The sequence below is a fragment of the Sceloporus occidentalis genome, unplaced genomic scaffold, assembly GCF_023333645.1.
Source record: "Sceloporus occidentalis isolate IW3139 unplaced genomic scaffold, rSceOcc1.0.p SCAF_4, whole genome shotgun sequence".
Classification (NCBI taxonomy): Eukaryota; Metazoa; Chordata; class Lepidosauria; order Squamata; family Phrynosomatidae; genus Sceloporus; species Sceloporus occidentalis.
Window position 1 is genome coordinate 77,901,720 of NW_028316984.1, and position 21,879 is coordinate 77,923,598.

A 21,879-nucleotide genomic window follows, 5' to 3' on the forward strand; every position below is an offset into this window, starting at 1 on the left:
TTCCTGGCCCTGCAGGGCCCCCTGCTGCTCCCTCTCCGGCGTCGCCCTTTTAAGGGGCGCCTTGAAACGGCGCCTGGGCTCCATGTTTGTATCAGAAATCCTGAAGAGGGAACTCCATGTTGTAACAAAGTTTCCTCCGAGGCTGCCTTTCTTCCTCCCTCCCTCCCCCCTTTTTGTTATTTTGTTTTTGTTTTGTCCCTCCCCTCCCCCTCTCCCCTGCCCCTCCCCTCCCCTTTATTCTCCCCTTTCCCCTCCCTTTAGGATTAACACTGTTATTCACGTTAATATTATTCAACCCCCCCAAAAGAAGAAGAAGAAGCAGCAGCAGCAGAGCCACCGCCAGCACCACCCAAACCCGACTCACTCTTGGGAGGGAGAAAGACTCCCCCAAATCTGCCCAGGGGCCACTGGATCCAAGGAGGAAGAGGAAGAGGAAGAGGAGGAGGAGGGGGGTCGGGCATCCGGGGGCTCATGGACGGTGGCTCCATCATCACCCAGGTCAGCAAGGAGGAGGGCAACGCGCCGCTGCGGGAGAAAGGTAAGCAGGGGACACAAAAACCCATCATCCACAGCCGGGGAGGAAGAGCTGGGAGTGGGGAGCCCATCCTCCTGCCCCCAAGGCGCCAAGAGCAGCGGGGCTGCCAGCCGTCCTCCTTTTCCAGGACGCGTCCTCCATTCCAGCCTTCTGTCCAGGAGGACCTCCTAAAGGACCACCTCCATTTCCAGCGTGACTGAGAAGCAGGGATCGATATTGATCGGAGTGTTTTCTAGCTTTGCATTGGGTCACTTCCTCCATTTTTCCCTCCTCGAGGGTCCTACATTTTGTGACGCCTTGTCCTCCTTTGTGGCTGTGACATCAGGCCACCCTACATTTCCAGACCTTCTCTCCGGGAGGAATGCCCAAACGTCTTTCCATTTCGAGCATGACCAAGAAGCACCCATTTATATTTCTATGAGTTCTTTTATTGGGTCATGTTCCTTCCAAGAATCCTTCCATTTTCTGGAAGGTCCTACATTTTGGGGTGCCTTGTCCTCCTTTGCAGTGAGGAGACCTAGTCACTCTGTTTCCAGGACCTGCCCTAGATTTCCACCTTCTGTCCAGGAGCAGTTTCAAAATGCCCTGCATTTTCAGCCAGACTGAGAAGCATGCATTTATGTTTCTGTGAGTGTTTTGATCTTTGTATTTGGCACTGTCCTGCATTTCATTCCTGGGATGTCCTCCATTTTGCGGTGCTTTGCCCTTCTTTGCTGTTAGGGCACTTAGTCACCCTGTTTCCAGGACATGCCCTCCATTTCAACCTTCTGTCCTGGACGGAATCCAGAATGTCCTCCATTTGCAGCATGACTGAGAAGCAGGCATTTATCTTTCTATGAGTTTTTGTAGCTTTGCATTTTGGTCATGTCCTCTCTTTTTCTGGAATGTCCTCTATTTTGCAGTGCCTTGTCCTCCTTTGTGAGGAGGACATTTGGTTATCCTGGAGGGAGGGAATCATCCCACTGTTAGCTCCCACATTCAACTTAGGGAGGCCTTGAATCAGTTGCTCCCAAGAATGTGTCCTCCTTTCCTTATTATCCGAAGGCAAGGGCCCTGTTAGTTAGTCTGGAAATACAAAGGGATCTGGCATGCAAACTGAGGAGGTTGGCTTAAGTCCAGGGATAACCAGATGTCATAACTACAAAGGAGGACAAAGCACTGCAAAATGGAGGACCTTCCAGAAAAATGTAGGACATGACCAACTACAAAGCTACAGAAACTCACAGAAAGATAAATGCATGCTTTTCAGTCATGCTGCAAATGGAGGACATTTTGGAACATGACCCAATAACATAATCATATTAATACAAATTCATGCTTCTTAGTGGAGGACATTTTGGAATTCCTCCTGGACAGAAGGCTGAAATGGAGGACATGACCTGGAAACAGTGTGGCCACATGTCATCGCTGCAAAGGAGGACAAGGCATTGCAAAATGTAAGAAAATCAAGGAAAAGGGAGGACATGACCATAGAAAAACTAAAAACACTCATAGGCAGACAAATCCATGCTCCTTAGCCATGCTTACAATGGAGGACATTTTGGAATTGCTCCTGGATAGAAAGCTGAAATGTAGGATATGTCCTGGAAAAGGAGGACATCTGGCCACCCTGCTCAAGCCATGCTCCCAGCTTCGTTCTTTAATAATTTAGCCTCCAAGGTGCTGCAAGTTCTCTTGGTTTCCTTGAGATCATCATTGCCTGTGCAATCCAAATCCTTTCTGATGAACTGAGACAGTGGTTTCCAAACTTAGGTCCTCCAGAGGTTTTGGACTTAGACTCTCTCTCTCTCTCACACACACACACACACACACACACACACAACTACCTTGCCTGTGTGTTTCTTTTGGGCCTCAGGTGGCTCTGCTGTGTGGATTCCTGCTTTCACGACTTGTGCTACCTAGAACTTTGTGCAATATGCCCAAGGCCCGGATGATGGATTGCCCTTATTTTTGTAAATATTTTGAATCCTCTGGCCATGCAACCTCCTCCTGTGTGTTATTGGGTTGTGTGTGTGTGTGTGTGTGTGTGTGTGTGTGTGTGTGTGGGAGTGTAATCTTGCAACAGGTTTCCTTGAGAAGAGCTACAAGGCATCTTCTACAAATCCTTTGCCTTCCTTATAGCCTTGAAACCTTTTCCTTTACCTGAGTCGTGGCTTTTCTGTGATGCTTAAATATTATTTTATTGAGGGAGGGAGGGATGGATGGATGGATGTGTGGGTTTCTCCCTTTAAGTCAAAATGTTGTTGGTGTCTGTGAGTTTTGATGTGGCATTTGGGGTGTTGCCTGAGGCTGGATCAGAAGAATCATTCTTTGAAGGACCAAGGGACTACTGTGCCAGATAAAGGGCTGTGATAGACAAACTTCAATTCCTATAAAGGGATGTTGTAGAAAAGCTACAATTCCCAGAATTGCCATGACTCCTTTGAGCGATTGAGTGACTCCTGTGCCAGGTAAATAAAGGACTGTAGTTGTTGTTGTTATTGCATGCCCTCAAATCGTTCCTGATTTATGGAGACCCTGAGACCCTAAAGCCATAATGGGATTATCATATATCATATCATGGGTTTTTTTCTTGACAAGCTTTGTTCAGAGAAGGGTTGTCATTGCCTTCCCCAAACGTATACCCTGTGGTAGACCCCCCTTTTTTTCTCATGGAGATGGCTGTGGGGTGGGAGGGAGTGTGATATAAATAACCAGAGAATTCATATTTTCCCTTACTGGTACCCAGCCTCTTTTTTTGTGGTCTTTGGCGTACCATCCCTGCATCCCCCATCCCATTTTCTTTACTAGGGGAGATGGGTGTGGTGAAGCTGCTGTAATGTTGTTATTGTGGGAGCTGCCATTGCTGGTGTCCTCTCAGTGTTGGTTGTAGTTGTTGTAAACATTCACACAGTGGAAGGTGGGCAGCCAAAATCGCCTTCTCTCTGGGGCTTTGCTAGGTGCCCTAGCTTTTCTCCTCTTGCTTACGGAGGGTCTTGGCTCTATTGGGAAACAAGTGGATGGCAAGGATAGGAACCTGGAACCTTTCACCTGAGAAAAGAGGACATTTCCCAGGCAGAATGAAGGATGTTGCTTCTTCTGTTGCTGTGTCAAAACATGGACCCAAGTGCCTTTAGCAGTCCTTTATTAACTTCCTTCCTTCCTTTCTACAGTCTTTTAGCAGGGATGTTTTTTCTGAGGATGATGACCACTTGATTTCTCCTTTCTCAGACCATCAAGGATGCAAGAGCAGTCAATAGGAAAAGTTTCCAATTTTTCTGGTTGAAGGGGGTGGAGATAGAGTTGGTTTCATTCAGTATTGACAGTACTAACCTAGGGCTGCATTTTCACTGCCAAAATAATCCTGTTTGACACCACTTTAATTGCTGTGGATGACTGCTATGGAAATCTGGGAATTGTAGTTTGTGGTAGCACCAGAGCTCTGCTACTGTTCCTAGAATTCCATAGCACTGAGCCATGGCAGTTAAAGTGGAACACACTTCCTCGCAGGGTGGTGGAGTCTCCCTCCTTGGAGGTCTTTAAACAGAGGCTGGATGGCCATCTGTTGGGGATGCTTTGATTGAGAGTTCCTGCATGGCAGGGGTTGGACTGGATGGCCCTTGTGGTCTCTTCCAACTCTATGATTCTATGTTTCTATGAAAGTGATGTCAAGCCGGATTATTTTGGTGGTGTGGATGCAGCCTAGATGGACCAGTGTCAGGCCTTGATAGAACTGAGATGTGGCAGCTCCTTCATAGGCCACACTGAAGCACCTTGACCTGAGAGATGACCTTGAGGAGGGCTAAGTCTCCAAATTCTCACCACTTTCTTTCTTGTGAGATAAGTCGGAGAGTTCGTGAGAAAAATGGGAGCTTTTCAGTGGGGACTTGAACCTCAGTACCTCAAGTCCCAAATCAGTACTCTATAATCATTACAGTGTCCTGCCTGTCACTCCTGCTTCCTTAGGTGTTTTGCTGTGTATCTGTTAGGTGATGCTGTTTATTCATAGCATAAGGGGTCAAACGTTGGGCAGGCCTTTCTTAAGATGGTGTTGAATTTTGGGGTGGCCTCCCAGATGGCTATGGAAAGAGGCTTTTGTTCACTCAGCGTAAATCCAAGCTAGAGCTCAGACTGGAGGGTCAAAGTAACACACCAGAGCCTAGGGTCATAGAAGACATAGCTTAGAAGAGTCACTTTTGGGGACTACAGATCTCAAAATTGCCCTGGCTGCTATGGCCATTAGCCATGGCTGTATTCTCAAAAAAGTAATGCTTCCAAGCTTTTCACCATTTGCCAAATACACTCCACTAGCCTATACAGTGCTAAAAGCCTATGCAGTTCTGAGCTGGCAGCCAAAACCGGAAGGTTATAGAGTTACCAATTGAGGCTGGTGGAGCTTGTTTACATTTCTTGTTGTATGATGTTAAGTTGTCTTCGACTTACGGCAACCTCAACAGACCTGCTCAGGTCTTGCAAAGTCCAGACTGTGTCTTTCATGATGGAATCAATCCACCTGTAATATGTTTTTTTTTTCTTTTCCCTTACTGTCTTCCACTTTATCAACTTTCTGATGATATGTCCAAAGTACAATAGCTCAATTTAGTCATTTTGGCTTCTAGGGAGAGTTCAGGCTTGATTTGCTCTAAGACCCATTGATTTATTCATGGTATCTATACATTTCTCCTCCAGCACCACAATTCAAATAGCTGATTTTCTTCCTGTCAAGCTTTTTTCACTGTACAGCTTTCATGGAACTATACATGGAACACAGAAATAATATGCCATGGATAGTTAGAGCTGCAAATTGTGCTGGGCCATCCAAAAGGCTGGAGGCTTAAGGGGTGGCAATACCTGCTCCTTACCTGCAACCAGGCTAGGAGGCTGCCTTATGCTTAATCTGACCACCAGAACCCCCACTCTATCTACTTACCTCAGTTTTACCTGCACAGATTGGAAGCAGCTCCCCAAGGTTTCAGGATTCTTGGAGTTGAACTCGGAACATTTTGCATACAATGCAAGCATGCGAGTCTACCATTCAGTTATGGCCGTTTCCTAATAGATCACACCCATAGAACAAATATAAACAAGAAGGGGAGGCCAGAGCTCATTGGGAGAGTACCTGCTTTGCATGCAGAAAGTGCCAAGTTTTCAGTCTTTGGCATCTCTAGTTAAAAGGGTACAGGATAGCAGGTGATAAAGAAGCCCCACCTCTTCTATCAGTCAGTGAGAGATGATACTAGAGTAGATGGGCAAACACTGTAACCTGGTATAAGTTGGGTTTTGGTCTGATTTGAGGGGTGTCTAGAGAAAGTCCTTCTTAAAAAATGAATTTCAGCCTCTTAAGGGCTAGTCAAAATAAGGTTTTGTTTCCAAAGCAAACATCACCTGAGACAGACAGCTGTATATGTTGATGCGCATGTGATAAGTCCCTCCTCCCACCCAAAAAGTCTCTGTTGTTAATGAAATCCTTTATTCTAAGAGCTCTTCCTTATTTTAAAGGTTTGACTGTGATTCTGAATGTTCTACAGCAGTGGTTCCCAACCTGTGGGTCGGGACCCCTTTGGGGGTCGAATGACCCGTTCATGGGGGGTCGCCTAAGACCATTGGAAAACACCTATTTAATTACAGTTATGAAGTAGCAACGAAAATAATTTCATGGGTTTGGGTCACCACAACATGAGAAACTGTATTAAAAGGTTGCAGCATTAGGAAGGTTGGGAACCACTGTTTTACAGTGTGTAAGGAATGCAGTCTCTTGTCTTTGAATCTAGATCAGTCTACGCTAAAGGGCCCTGCAAAGTCTGTAATGAGACCAGAAGAGAGGGGCAGAGGCTACTAAACCCAGTTGTGATCTGCACCAGGTTAGCCAGCTGCCTTTTTGGGATTGAAAGGGGAGTCTGCCTAGCAAAAGAAACTTCTTTTGCAAGGCTGACCTCCAGTCTTGAGCTGCCTGCTCCGTAGACTTTGTTTTGTTTTTCAAGCACTTTATGGAAGTTAACAGGGAAGTGCCCATGTTTCAAACTCCTACTCAGTTCCGTTTCTGTTTCCTCTTACTTGACCAGAAAGGTATTTTTAAAAAACAGATCAATCCCTGGTTTTCTCTCTCTCCTCTCCCACATTTCAGATGGTGCTTAATCATTCTCTGAAGTAAGAAGTCACAAGCAGCACAGTTAACTTGTAACTGGTTATTTCAAATGCAGTGTAGTCGCTTAGGGATGAAGAGAAAGCTATATTAGACTGCTTTAACATAGAAAGGAATCCAGTCACACCATTGAGACTGAATGGTTTATTCTAACATAAGCTTTCAGGACTATAGGGACAAGCATTTTGACCTGGCATAAGCTGGCTTCTGTGGTGAGTCTTGAAAATGGTTCTGTGAGAGAAAATTAAACCTCTCAATCTCAACATGTTGAGAACTACCCAAAATGAGATTCTGCATCCAACGCAAATATCACCTGGGGACAAAGAGCTGTGTGTAGGTTGGTGTGTATATATTAATTCACCCTGCAGAGGAAAAAACCCTATGTTAATGAAGTCCTTTATTTTAAGGGATCTTCCTTATTTTAAAGGCTTGCCTGTGATTCTGAATGTCACACAGCCTAGGAATGTGACAGTAGGAAGGAAGTTACTTTATTAGTGCAATGAGTAACATTTTCCTCTCAGGGCACATTTAAGCCTTTTTACTGACATTTTGAGACACATTTTTAAAAGTTTTATGCTGCTCCTTTATCAATTTAACTTTTTAAAATAAAAAGCAATGAAAAGTGATGAGCAGTACAAGAAATTGCCTTTTCAATATTTTTAATGAATAACAGCATATTGGCTAACTTTCATAGTATTGGCTAACTTTCCCAATCTTTTAATAAGTAACAGAAACCACAATAACTGCTACTTCTTGTTTGTTGTCTTCTCCTCATTCTCATTATTTATACCTTTCCATTTCCCCAAGCCTGGGATCAAGGTGGCTTACAAATTAAAATGATTACAATATTGTTAAAAAGATACAAAAAGTCAACATTAAAATACACTTGAACTATTGACAGGGGCCAGAATCCTCTTGGGAACTTATGTTTTCATGACTAGACTTAAATTAGAATTGGGTGGTTCTTAAGGTCCATATTTAGTAAAAGGCTGCTGTTAAGTTACTTTATAGGAGAGCCAGCAAAGTGACCAATGTGCATTGGGACTGTTACACATTTTGCAATGGGCAAAGGAGTGTCAATGCACATCGATAGAGCCCAATGCAAATTGAGACACCCTTGCTGGTGTCCCATTAGGCATCTTCACAATTTACTAACAGGGTTATTAGCACCTCTACTACCTACCTAAGTGCACATAAAGTTACATAATGTACACCATGATAGAGGATTCCAGCCAAGATTAAAGCATACACTTAAAAAGGATAAAAAGTAGATTAAAACAGTACAACGTAAAACAATACACCACCCCTTTAAAAGCCCTTTCCTCATCATCTTCCATTTTAAAAGCCTGTTGGAATGAAAAAAAAGTTTGCTTGTCACTGGAAGGAGCCATTCTAGCATCTCTAGGGGGAAAGTTCCAGAGCCTAGGGGCACCCACTGAGAAGGCCCTGTCTAGTGTCTCCACTTCTTGTATACATGTGAATGTAGTGAGACTGAAAGAAAGGCCCCCTCTGAAGCTCTCAGGGTTTGGGCAGAGTCATTTGGGGAGATAACAACCTCTCAGATAGTCTGGTCATTGGTCTATCAATCCCAATGCTGTTACTTTTGATTGGCAAGAGATTCTTATGGCCTTTGTAGTCAATTGAAGGGGCTTGTTTTCTTGCAGAACATGAAAGCTTGCATTTCCCCCCTTGTTTTTGTGTTTATTACTAACATTTATTATTTATTTTGGTGGTTGTCCTTTTGTTTTAAAAGAAACTGGGCAAATTCTGATCATTTTTAGTGCTTAACATAAGCTGAATCTCATAGCTCATTTGACTTGCAAGCCCTGATTCATTTTTTGTAGCCTTTCCCAACCCAACCCTCCCATACCTCTAAAGTTGTTCTCTTTCTTAAACACAGAAGGAGTGGTGGTTGAGTGGTGGTAGAAATCTGAACTGTAGCACTAAAGACCAAGCTGTAAACTGGGAAGCTCCGGGTTCAAGTCTGTGAACTCATCTGAGAGGCTTTAAGCAATCAGTTTTGTATTTGCTTCATTGTCCCTGCCTTTTGCACCAGGGCGTGTTTATACTGACTTACTATGAAGAATTATTGCCAGAATTACAATTAGTTTAAGTTCATTTACTTACATGCTGCTTCCTGTGACTGATTTGGTACCCATTAAATGTTGGCATCTCAAAGTGCATAATGTTTGGGGGGAAAGGGTTCAATAAAGTCCATTAAGAAATTCAAAAAAGATTAAAAATTAATAATAAACATGGTTCTTGTGTGAGTTTAGGTATTTTGTAATTTTAGAAGTGCATGGCTTATGAAGGTTAAGAGGTGATATGATAGCCCTGTTTAAATATTTGAAGATATGTCATATTGAGGAGGGAACAAGCTTGTTTTCTGCTACTCCAGACAACAGGACCAGGAACAATGGACGCAAGCTACAGGAAAAGAGATTCCACCTCAACATTAGGAGGAACTTCCTGACAGTAGGGGCTGTTCAACAGTGGAACACACTCCCTCGGAGCGTAGTGGAGTCTCCTTCTTTAGAGGTCTTCAAACAGAGGCTGGATGGCCATCTGTCAGGGATGCTTTGATTGAGAGTTCCTGCATGGCAGAATGGGGTTGGACTGGATGGCCCTTGTGGTCTCTCCCAACTCTACGATTCTATGATTCTATGATTTTAGATATTTGTAATTTTTAGCTGTGTGCTTAACTAGTCGCTCTAAGCTGTTATGAAGAGGGCCAAGGAAGAAAGGGAAGAAAGAGTACAAGTATTGAGGAAAAGTGGGTTGAGGATATACTAAACCTTTCTCTAATAGCTTTAGAGAGTCCATTCAGAAACCCCTTTGCCAACTCCAGCTTCAAGCTAGAGGTAAAATCTAGACCATAACTTGGGGGAATACAATTTTCCTAATCCCCACTCTATCACATCTGAAGAGCCCCAGGTTGGGAAAGGCAAGTTTATATTCTCCTACATGCCTACGGTGGCGGGGGGGGGGGGGGGGAGTACTCATTAGGCAACTGTGGGGTACAACAGTTTATAGCACTAATTGTGAGACTGTAAGTAATTATTACTTGAACCAGAAGTAAGAAACATATCCTCTTCTCTCACTCACCCCCTTCATAAACATGGCAAACAGCACAATTTTATGCACTTTCATGTGTGCAGTCTTAGACAGAGTCAATCTTAGTGAACTCAATGGGGTGATACAATTCAAAGAGATAGCCATGTTAGATGACCATATGCATCTGAGGAAGTTGACTTTAGTCTATGAAAGCTCATGCTGCCAACATCTTTCTTTCAGTTAGTCTCAAAGGGGTTACAAGATCAGTGGGGCAGTGTCTGTACAGTGATGTGCCTATACTTGCACTGTGAGTTGTGCTGAATGGTTCTGGTGTCCCTTGCACTTTTTCATTTCATAGGCGAGTTACCGAATGCTACATATATTTCCTTCGCTCCCAGTAAGTCTGTCCCTCCCATGTTCTTCTATTTCCTGGTATTTTCCAAATTTTCAGAAACTGTAAATCTTTCATGAGAACATGAGGCATTGATCTGGACTTGAATTTATGCTGCCTACCTACTTGATGCTAGAGAAGGATGGGTAGTTGGGTTGAACTTTCTCCTCTTTTCCCAGTCAACCAGGTCAAGAGTCCCCATGGGTTAGAAAGGGCAATGTGACTTCACTGTGACCTTTTCAAGGTGTGTGTGTGGGGGGGGGGGGGAGGAGTGAATGGGGCAGAAGCCAGTTCAAAGCTTGTTGCTTGTAGGGCTTAGATTTGATGCTTGTTTGCATCCACTTAACTCTCTTGCTTTGCAGTCTAGGAAGGGAGGGTGAGTTGCATCTCCTCCCATGATAGAGAGTCTGGTTTAGCATCTTTCAAGCATCATGGTATTAGTATCATTATAGGAAATAGTGCCTCAGAGAAAGGCAAAGATAAACCCCTTCTGAAAAAATCTTGCAAAGAAAACCTCATGATTAGTTCACCTTAGAATCAGAAACAATTTGAAGGCACACAACAACAAACGAATTACCTCACACTCTTACTAGGTATAAGCAGAACAATGGGGAATAAATGGGGTATCTTGTAAGATGATGGTAATGTACACATTCCTGCCAGTGTGGTACTCTTTTTAATCTCATCCCTCAACAACCCAGCCTTTTGGCTTCCCAAATGTTAAAGCTAATTGTGTGTACAGCCCCCTGTTGTAAAGATCTCAAATTATTTTCAGCAGCCAACAAAGAACTCAGAAGAGGTCACACTGGGACATGACTGATAATCCTATGACCCAGGATGTTGGGAATGGGTCTTTCCTTTCCTTTCTCAGTTTAATAAGCAATGAACAGCAGTAAACTCATAGGTAAATTCATGGATTGTAAGGCAAGCTGTTTGCAAAATTTCTCTTACCATCCTTTGCCTTGCTAGGAATCCTGACAATGGGGCACACATTCCTGACATTCCTTGAGAGAATGGGGGCTGCAGACCAGTGAATGGGTAGGTTGGAAGGCCAAGGGGCTGACACTGCCTTCCTTCTGGAAGATCTGCAGCTCGCCAAAGTAGTTTCTCTTTTTTACATTGAGTACAGAAATGTTCCCATGAGAACACAGACCACACGCCTTTCCTAGCCTGGGAAATCTTGTGCAGTCTTCAGGTTGCCAACCCATAAAGAACCATTAGGAGGCCTGTGGTGTATGGATGAATACCCAGGGTCAAGGGCAGGGTAGGCCCAGAGAAGAAGGAGAAAGGGCAAGCTGTCTGGATTGGTGCCACCCTTCCCTAAGGAACATTATCCTAAGTATTTCCTTTTCCATTTCACTGTGGATAAAATAACCAGATGGCAACAGCACAATTCTTTGCAAGCAGCAGTCCCAGCTCCTGACTCTCCCACATTTATCTGCTCGTGTTCCTCTGTTAACAATGTTTGTCCCCCTGGGTTAACTTTTATCTGCTCCTCCCATTATATCAGCTCTGATTTGCTTGGCCAAAATTCCTTACATTGTTGCTGAATATGTTGTATAGGTAGAATCATAGAATTTTAGAGTTGGTGCCACATCAAACTACAAATCCCAGGATTCCATAGGATAGAGCCATGGTAGTTAAAGTGGTGTCAAGCTGTATTAATTTTGCAGTGTGGCAGCAGCCCAGGGGACTGTGAGAATTGTACTAAAATTTCAAAAATATCATTTTTTTCAAACTTTGCTTGAAATAAGCTACCTATGAAAGGAATACCTCGTTCAATGAGATCTGATACTAATCTAAATGGATATGACAGGTGTTGCACACTTTCTGAGGTACATGGACTGGGCATACATTTCTGTCCTCCACTGTGTACCTAAGAAAATGTGTGACAGCTGCCCTCCACCGGTAAGCCTGTACACATGGTAACCCTGTGTAGCCATTCCATGATTCCCCCCCCCCTTGTTTTTGAAAGTCACACAGTTGAGAGTTAGCATGTTGTAGTGATTAGTGCATTACACTAGAGGTGGAGAGACCCAGGTTTAAATCCTCAGCTGTTCATAAAGCTCTCTTGGGCTAATCACTATCTTTTACCTATCCAACCTCACAAGGTTATTAGGATAAATATGGGGAGGAGGATAAATATAGGAAGTGGGCCATTTATGCCACTTTGATCTTATTGGATGAAAAGGAAGATTAAAAAATCCAAGTTGGGTGGGGTGGGGTGTGTGTGTGTGTGTGTGTGTGTGTGTGTGTGTGTGTGATGTTTCACATTACAATTTGGATCACTGGCTAGATAAGTGTCAGGTATATAAAATCCTGGTATATATAATAGCAAGTGAAGACATAAGAGATAATCCATGGTGATGCACATGGTGCGAAATTTTCCTTATGCATATAAATGTGTGACCCTATGCAGCCAGTGCCCCAAAAAATCCTGAAGCCATGTGTGTATATAGAATATACTTTGCTTGTTTAGGGATGGGAGTTGAGGATAGATTCTTCTGTCAATGTCTGGCTTTAAGCTGCCTCTGCAAGTTGCATGACAGGAGATGATTTGGTAGGTGTAGCTTTTCCTAGATTTTTGTCATGTATTGGTCTATCTAGGTGTGTTTTTACAAAGGTGTGGCTATTGCAGTCAGAGCACTGAAAATATTTGGATTACTGACTCCCAGAATCCCACACCCAGAATGCCCATGGATGATTCTGGGAGTCATTTGTCCCAAAAAGTAATATTTCCAAGCAATAGTTGTAAATTCTATGTTGGACTTGAGTGAGGTCCTGTGGGAAGCCTTGAAATTGCCAGGAATTCCAGAGGTGGTGAACATCTGCATGTGGTATAGGATAGAGCAGAATCTGATAAATCAAAGCAAAGCAAAACATTTTGGGTCTGTCCACATCAGACTGCAACAAGCCTGATCTGACCTCTCTCTATTAATCCCTATTGACTTCCAGATGTTCGTTCTAATGTCCATCATTTCTTATGGGTGGTCATTGCCGGTGAAGTCTGTAATTTTAGTTTAACAAAATCTGGAGGGCATCAAGTTACTGTGCCCTTTACTTGCTCATGGAGTCTTTCAGTGGCTAATAACCTCACCATTGAATGTGACTGTCAGATTCAGAAAGTGTGTGCCACTTGGAGGTGAGGAGGCTTTCTTCTTGCTGTACTTATGGGTTTCTGAGAAAGAGATGATCAGCTATTTGTGGGGAGCAGAATCTTGGGTTAAGTAATGCCTTTCATCTTATCTGGATGAGACGGGCCTTGAAACCAGAAGGATGTTCTTCTGAACAACTTGCATACCCACCAAGCAAGTGACCTACCAGATGCCTGACTAGTGCCCTTTCCCCAATTCTTGCAATTCCAAAGGAGTGAGGACGTGAAGAAGAAAAAACAACAGGAGGTTTATTCAAGTTCGGAGTGGATTGCTGCTGGTGGGTGGTGGGCTGTGTTCCACCCGGTGAGTCTGCACTGGCACAAGCCTGTTGTAATGGCAAATTGCAAAGATTACTCCTTCTTCCCAAACTCCCTCTGGGCAGAGGTTACAAACCTTTGTGTTCTAAAGGATTCTTTGAGGTTACCTGCTTTGTATTCTGTGTTGAATGAGTGCTTGTCTTAGATTTGTATATTTAACTGTGGTGACATAATTTGCTAATGTAATAGTTCAGAGAAGAAAACAGTGCCATTGCTTGTTTCTGCTTGTTTGATATGTTTCCCCCTTTTAGCAATGCTTGTTTTGTTTTGACCTCTTTTTTTGGCTGCTGATCAAATAAAAGTTTGTGCTTTATTTATTATTTACGTCATTATATTGGTATCTCATCTTTCCAACAAAAATAGCTCTCAAGACAAATATTTGAGTCTGCTGCTTGAATGGCCTCTTGACCTGAGGATTAATGGAACTCCAGGATACCTTTGGATCTCCTCAAGAAGGAGTTGAAGAATAACTGAAATTTGCAGGTGTCAAGCCTCCAGTTGTTGGAGTGCAAGTCCCAGAATACCTGATAAAGCACATCAATGGGGCCTTCTGTGAAAGATACACTACATTTTCTGTTCTAACTTTCATTTTGATGCTTTCAAGGGCATGTATTATTAGGCCAAGGTCAGCTTGGTGTACATATACAGTCGGTCCTTCTTATACACAGATTTTTTATACACGGATTCAAGCATACACGGTTTGAAAATGTTCCAAAAAAGTATAAATTTACCTTGGTTTTCCATTTTTTATAAGGGACACCATTTTGCTATGTCATATTTAATGGGACTTGAGCATACACGGATTTTGTTATACACGGGGGATCTTGGAACCAAACCCCAGCGTATAACAAGGGTCCACTGTACATGCCATTCTCTCCTAATAGCAGTCGTCTGTTAGTTTGGATCTTTTTGTTTTGTTTTGTGGAAAATCAAGAGGTAGCAACCTCAAAAGTCACAGTAGATCCTGAAAATTATCTGATGATCTTGTTTAATTTTGTTTGCACATGCACGGGCAAGTTATATTTTGGGTTTTGTTTCTGGACCATCCTGGATGTGACAAAGGAGTTGTGGTCTTGGTTTTGGTGCCCACTTCACATGTTTGGCACGTAACAAATACAGTGCCTTGCATTTGGGCTTCTGCAGCTGTTCAGCATTCAAGCTTCACTCTAGCAATGTTTAGATCGTGTTTTGTATTCATGTTAAGCACCTCAGGTCTCAATATATTTTAAGCCTGAATAGGTTGTTAGCTGAAACTGCCATACTCACTCTTCTGGTACATGGACCTCCAGTTCAGATTGTCACTGTTTTTATTCTGATTAGGTTGTGTTGTTTTCATCCAGGTGCCTTTTATAATAAGAAAGCAGCAACTACAAAATATTTGGGGAGGAAATAAAAATTGAGCAAGAAGGGGGATGTTACCCGCCCCTTTTCACAGTGTACACCTGCCAGTCTTAAGAACATGATGTACCTAATATAATATGCCAAATACTGGGATGGTGACTCAATGTACAAAACCAAACAGTTCTTGAGACTGCAAAGCCATTGGGATTGGGACAGCTTGTCACCACTGGATCAACCTATCCAGTGTAGCCAATCAGCCTTTTGGCATTTGTCCCAAAAGGATGCTTGTTAACACGTTTCAGAGACAGAGATGGAAACTGACACGATACAGAATTCTCAAGGCAGTAAGATGGCATTAACTTTATGTCACTAGAATAGATGATACTCTTCTCTCTACTGCTGTTACTGCTCTGTTTGAACCATCTTTCTCATGTGGAAATTGGCAGCATGCAGCTCCAGAGTCAAAACATGGTGTGCTGTTCACCTGTGAACCTACACCAGCATACAAAACCTACACCAGCTTACAATCTATGGTTTCCAAAGGGTAAACAAATCAGAATATCAAACTATAGTCGAAGCTGCTTTATAAAACTACATTACGCTAAATGTAGTTTGCTGTTCTACCCCAATTCAGAAATCATTGAGAAAATTTGTTGTGATAGGTGTTGTTGTTGTTGTTGTGGAATCATACTCCAGTGCTCAAACCACTACACCATGCTGGTCAAGAGTTATAAACATTACTCCCATATAGAGAGGTTGCTGTACTTTGGAGGTGGGAGTGAACTTACAGCACTGAACAGATGCAGAATAAAAGATGCAGCTCTAAACCAAAGGTTGTTTGATGTACATTAAGAACAACCATGATTACCCATGATGCCTGACCTGCGCCAGTCTTGTGTTGTCATGCTAGTTATCTGTATTTGAGGACAATAGAACCCAAAGTGCCAGTTATTTATAAAGCCTGGCCTGAAAGACTAAGAGCCCTCCTTCCGACCACCATCTTGAGGGGGAGAGAGGCCTGTTATGTTTTATTTTGACTTTGTATTGTACTTCCTGTTGTACACCGCTTTGATCTAATTTGGATAAGCGGTATATAAATAAACATTATTATTATTATTATTATTAAAGCAACAGCTGGGAAGTGGCTATGTTAAAGTGCGTGATGAGTGGGATCATCTGTGTGTTTATGTCTGTGTACTGTTTGCATGATTACTTGTTTGATGATGATGATGATGATGATGATGATGATGATGATGATGATGATGATGATGATGATTTTTCTCTTGGCAGGGGTTGCTTATGAACACAGTTCCACTGACAGAAATAGTGATCAAAGCTAAACAAAAATGTGGTTTCAGGAGGAGAGGAGAATGCAAATGGTGGAAGTTTCAACTCCTTCCAATCCACTTGGATACATTAAAGCATGAGGCTGGTCACCATAGCTGGTCAGAAATTGCATGCAGGTGAATCAGCAGGCTGGCAGAGATGAGATGACACTAGTCCTCCATTTCTCCTATGAAGACCTAGTACAGAAACAGAATAAGTAGCTGGATGAAGGAAGATGTTTTGGAAGGTTTACAGCTTTTGTGGGCTTAATTTACAATGTTTCGGTAATACACATTATGAGCAGGAGCAGCTGAATGCCTTGAGTCCACAATGTGTGAAGGCTCGGCAAAACAAACTTTGTTTGGAGATGTGTGTATGTATGTGTGCATGCGTGCGTGCTTGTCTGCATGAACAAAACTAATCTTAAGTCAAGTTTCTCCTTGACCAAGAAGCCCAGATCAAGGTGAATTTTTTCTACCTGGCTGTTAAACAGCATTCCCCACCCCATGACCCCTGTTTGTCCTCAAGGTGCTTTGCCTGCACCCAGGGACATTCATTAGTTCTATGCTTTTGATGACCTTGGCAGTTGCACATAACACCTGTTTAAAAATTGCAAGGAGAAATAAATCCTTAAGTTTGCAATTTTTCCTTTGGGTGTGATCCCCTGTCCTCACTACGCTCATGCAAGCACCCACCCACGCACCAAAGTGCTTTGTAGAGACCCAGTTCTCTCATGTCCATTCCCACTGTGACCCCCACAAGGGTGATAGACCTGTGCCTGAATTATCCCTTTTCAAACTCCAAACAGGAGCTGAGCAAACCTCTGTACCTCTTCTATATCCTTGCACATGAAAAACTAGTATGTATGGGGAAAGGCAAGGTTAGAGTCACCTAGATATCTGATTGTCTTCATAGAAATCTAATTTCGTCTCCTTTAAACCACATCTGAGTGTTCTTTGCCTAAGAAAACTATGAAATTCATGATGTTTCCATAAACTGACAGGCAACTTGAATGCGCGTGCGCGCACGCACACACACACGCGCACACACACACACACACACACAGAGAATTTCTTAATTATGTGAGCTCCCCTCCTGCAGACTCAAGTGATATGTACCCTCAAATTTTAATTTTTGTCATTTCACTTTTGGTTGTTGGTTTTTTTGTTTTGTTTTGGTTTTTTTTTTTGTCTTTTGGTGGTTTCCAATCTAGCTGGCTGAAGCGCCTTGGTTTCGTTGTGCTTGCATATCCAAACTCAGCTGCCCTGCTAATATTACAGATGTAATATTAGTCCTTAGCCATGGGGATACAACCACCTTGCAGTCCATACCCAGTTCAGATATCTAAATCTACCATTGTGTATGCATAACTAATTCGCAGGAGTAGTTATCATAGGATGTGGTGAGAGTTGTTGGCTTACATGACTTTCTTGAAAAAATGATGCAGACTCATTCTCTGTATGCAAAGGGATCTTGTTGTATGTTTAAGACTGAATGAAAGAAGTTGGTAGCATGAGCTTTCATATGAGTCTATGAAAGCTCATGCTACCAACTTCTTTCTTTCAGTTAGTCTCAAAAGTACTACAGGATTCTTTTGCATACAGATTTTCCACCAACACAGCTACGTCTTTGTCTTTTCTGTTTATCAGCAAATGTTAACCAGGATTGCTAAATGGAACCTCTCTCAGCAAATACTTAATTATTGGGACAAACCTAAACCATTGCCAGATTTTGCCATGTATGAACTTTGTTATTAACATGAGTAAATGCTATTAATTTGACTACATTTGAGGTAATCTTTTGGCCTGATTTAGAGATTAACAAGCTAGTTTTGATGTTTTGTGTTGTGGAATCCTCTGGCTGCCTTCAGTTGGGATCATTTCTTGCTGCTGGTGGGAATGAAATGAATTTGGCTGGGGTCCTATGCATCAAGAGTGGGTAATATGTGCTTTGCAAACTCAGGTTTTTCAGTACTGTACCCACTCCAAAAGAAAACCGTAGCTGGTGAAGTTCCATTTGGTGCAACTACAGTTACACCGAAATTGCAACAGGAAGGGGGAAATGCAGTCTCAAAGGACTCTGTGCTACAGACCACTCTGGTACAGCCACCACAACTGCCACCAAGTTTGGGCAGCAGCAGTGACAGCATCATGGGAAACATGTGACTCCAACAGAGGTTAAATGCCATCTCTCAAGAGGGCTTTAACATGTATTCCTATATGGCAGGGGGTTGGAATAGATGGCCCTTGGAGACACTTTCAGCTCTGTGATTTTATTAAAAGGCTTGTGGGATGTATATCAGTAGAGCCTCCCAATGCTGCAGAGTTGACCACTCTGCTATTGTCACTGTGTGCCTTCAAGTTTTCTCTGACATATGGTGACCCTGTCATGAGGTTTTCTGGAGCTGAGAGTGTGTGAGATCACACACCCAAAATCACCAAGTGGGTTTCAATGGCAAGGCAAGGAATTGAACCCTGGTGTCAAGTTATAGTCTAGTGCTCAAACCACTACACCCTGCAGTGTGTGTGTGTGTGTGTGTGTGTGTGTGTGTGCTTGGCATTGAGTCTCATTGAACCTCAGTGGGACTTGCTTTTGAGCAGAGATGCAGGCAAGATAAAAGAAAAGCTTGGCAAGAGTTGCTTTCAGATTTAATTCCCATTGCTGAAGTTTGGAGTTTGATCATCCATTTAAGAAGCATAACTGTCAGGGCTTCCTTTTGGATGGTATTCTGGGTGACTTATGGAGGCAAAATCCAGTATATCTAGGCCAGATAGCCCTGTTTAAATATTTGAAGTGATGTCATGTTGAGGAGGGAGCCAGCTTGTTTTCTGCTGCTCCAGAGACTAGGACCCGGAGCAATGGATGCAAGCTCAAGGAAAAGAGATTCCACCTCAACATTAGGAGGAACTTCCTGACAGTAAGCGTTGTTCAACTGTGGAACACTCTTCCTCGGAGTGTAGTGGAGTCTCCTTCCTTACAGGTCTTTAAGCAGAGGCTAGATGGCCATCTGTCAGGGATGCTTTGATTGAGAGTTCCTGCATGGCAGGGGGTTGGACTGGATGGCTTTTGTGGTCTCTTCCAACTCTATGATTCTATGATCCATTGACTGGGAATGGCAGAAGAGGGCCAAAGACCTTGAATCATAGTAGGCTTCACTGCTATCAACAGAGGGTTGCAGGAGGGCTGTTTGTGGCTCCAGAGACCTAGAGGTGCCAAGGCTGAAGCTGCTGCCAAGCTCCTGATGTTTCCTTGTTGGCTTACTTCACCTTGCTGCTTGCTCACAGCCCCTCCTTCCTAGTGGCTTGGCAGCCATGTTCCTGGATGTCTGAGAGGAGAAAGAATCTCATTATCTGGGGCCGGATTAGGGAGCAGGAGCTGCTCACAGCAAAGGGATTAGAGTGAAAAGTGAATTTAATCCAGAGCTTGGAGGTGGCTCATGGTTGTTGTTTTTCTTTTTTTAAAAAAATTACCTTAAATTCTCCCTCTGCCAGACCCATGTGTTTGACAGAGGAAAGATGCAGCCATGGGGAATATATATATTTTATCTGTCTAGAACCAAGAGAAAATGTTAATGGGATAGATGAGCCTGAGCCTACATAATCAGAAAGGAGCATCCCTGCCAGACTACTGGCTAAAAATGGGAAATGTAACAAATATATGAGTTCAGAACAGTCATTTTGCTGGCTAGGATCTGAGCTGATGAGATTTTAGCCTGGCCTCCCTCCCTCCTGTCAGATTCATAGGGCCACCTGTGGTTCAGTTTAGTCAACACAAGGCATATTGTACTTTCTGTGACTGTCAGTTGGACTGGGCTGTCAACTGAATCTTATTTTGACACCTAGGGTGGTGGAATAGTGTTCACCACAACACTTGAAGGCAATAGTCTTGAACAAGAGCACCTGATGCCAGAGGTGACTGTCTAATTATACCTAATGGCAGAGCCAGTTCAATTTGTCTCTTCATCTCACCACATTAGAAGCATTTCCTCTGCTCACTCTCTCTTACACTAATCAGACTAATGGCAGTACTTCACACTTCATCTTCCTTCTCTGTGTCACACCTCCAGTCAAACACATAGACCTACTTGGCATGGCATTTCTTCCTCCTTCTCAAAGGCAGTCCATGTCCTTTTTTCAGTCAGGGAGCTAGTCTGCTTGATCTGTCTCCACATCCCAGTCTGCATCACTCCACATCTCAGTCTATCTGAGTATGTTAACAGATTTTGTTCAGCATCTCCTTGTGCCAGGCATAAGCCTATCTAGTCAACAGGACTGGATTCATTCATTGATTAAAGTCCTGATATTTTCTGCCTTGGAGTGGCAAGCATTTTTTTAAATTAAATTAATTTTGTGACATTTATGCAATGCATAGCATTAAAGAAATAGCTTGATAACAACAATCATTAACTATGCACACTGGAATCTACCTAGAATTTCATCCATAATGTTAGGCAGAAAGTGGTTGGGAATACAACCAGAATAAACAATCTGTGGCTCAGAGACCCCATACTAGCCTTGGCCACTCCTGCTTTGCAGTGTGCAGGTATCTATTCATGGATTGTGATGACTTTCTGCATCCTCTACTTTCTTCTCATCAGTCAAGCATGTTTTTTTACTGTGTTTGCTGTAGCCCAGAGCCATGGCCAATGCAGTTTCCTGGCAAGCATCACTTTCTCTATATATGTAGCAGAAAATACATTTGTTTCATGGGTAAATTATTATTATTTTTTTCATGAGGGTAAATGCATGCTTTTAAAACTATGAATGCCTAAAAGGGAGGGAAAGCAGCTGAACCATGGGGTAAGGAACTCCCCTTTTGAGTGTTCCCCACTGAAATACTAAGGCATTTGTAAGATGGAAGCTTGACTTAGTTTTTCACTGCTAAACCTTGAAAGTGGGGCACTTATGAACTCTGGACAGGGGAGAGTAAAGATATGCTGCATGGTTGGCACTTATATAGTGAGCATAGTGCAAGTGTGGTGGAGGAGAAAAGATGATTTGATTGGATAAATAATCCTTTTTCATTTCCAATTGGGCTTGTTTTTTGCAGGTGCTCAAAACCCATCACCTTCCAAGAAGCCTAGGAACCGCAGCATCTTCCAGTCTCTATTTTGTTGCCTTTGCCATGACAACTCAGAGCCTATCCCTGTCAACAACAATGCTCCATTGCTGGTGGAAGAAAATGGTTCGGTGACCAAGGTAGGCCCAACCCCTTACTGTCTGACTTCACATCCATTTAACCAAATGTGCTGATTTTGCTTTGCAACTAAGAGCTGGACTTTTAGATGTTCTTCAGAGTATTAGATCCATCCAACTACCGTCCCCCATCCCTGTACTCTTTCTCTCGGTTAACACTCTTTTGTTTCCCCATCCCCACATTGCTTCCCTCAACTGATGATGTTTCTCCCTATTGAGTTGTGATAACATTTATTTGAGGCAGAATTCCTGGATTCCTTGATGAGATGCTAATGCTTTCAGTGCCAATATTGTTCACACCAGGCTAGAGATGTGAGAGAACTTTCAAATCTTAATGGGCTCAGTCATGTGCCATGAAGCCTATTGTACCTTGTGAGAGCTTGAGAATCTTGGAGCATGCAGTCCAAATCACTGAATATGTATTAGTTATTCTTTTTATGACAC

At 42.9% G+C, this 21,879-nt stretch overlaps 1 protein-coding gene across 1 annotated transcript in view; it reads left to right on the forward strand.

Moving 5' to 3' along the window:
* The first annotated feature begins 442 nt into the window (after positions 1-442).
* The window catches only part of CTDSP1 (CTD small phosphatase 1), a 37,078-nt gene continuing 15,641 nt past the window's right edge, over positions 443-21,879 (forward strand). The window contains exons 1-2 of the mRNA XM_089520379.1: positions 443-538; positions 21,290-21,438. Of these exons, the coding sequence (XP_089376505.1) occupies positions 472-538; positions 21,290-21,438 (216 nt within the window). The 5' untranslated portion in view covers positions 443-471. The remainder of the gene's footprint in view (positions 539-21,289; positions 21,439-21,879) is intronic.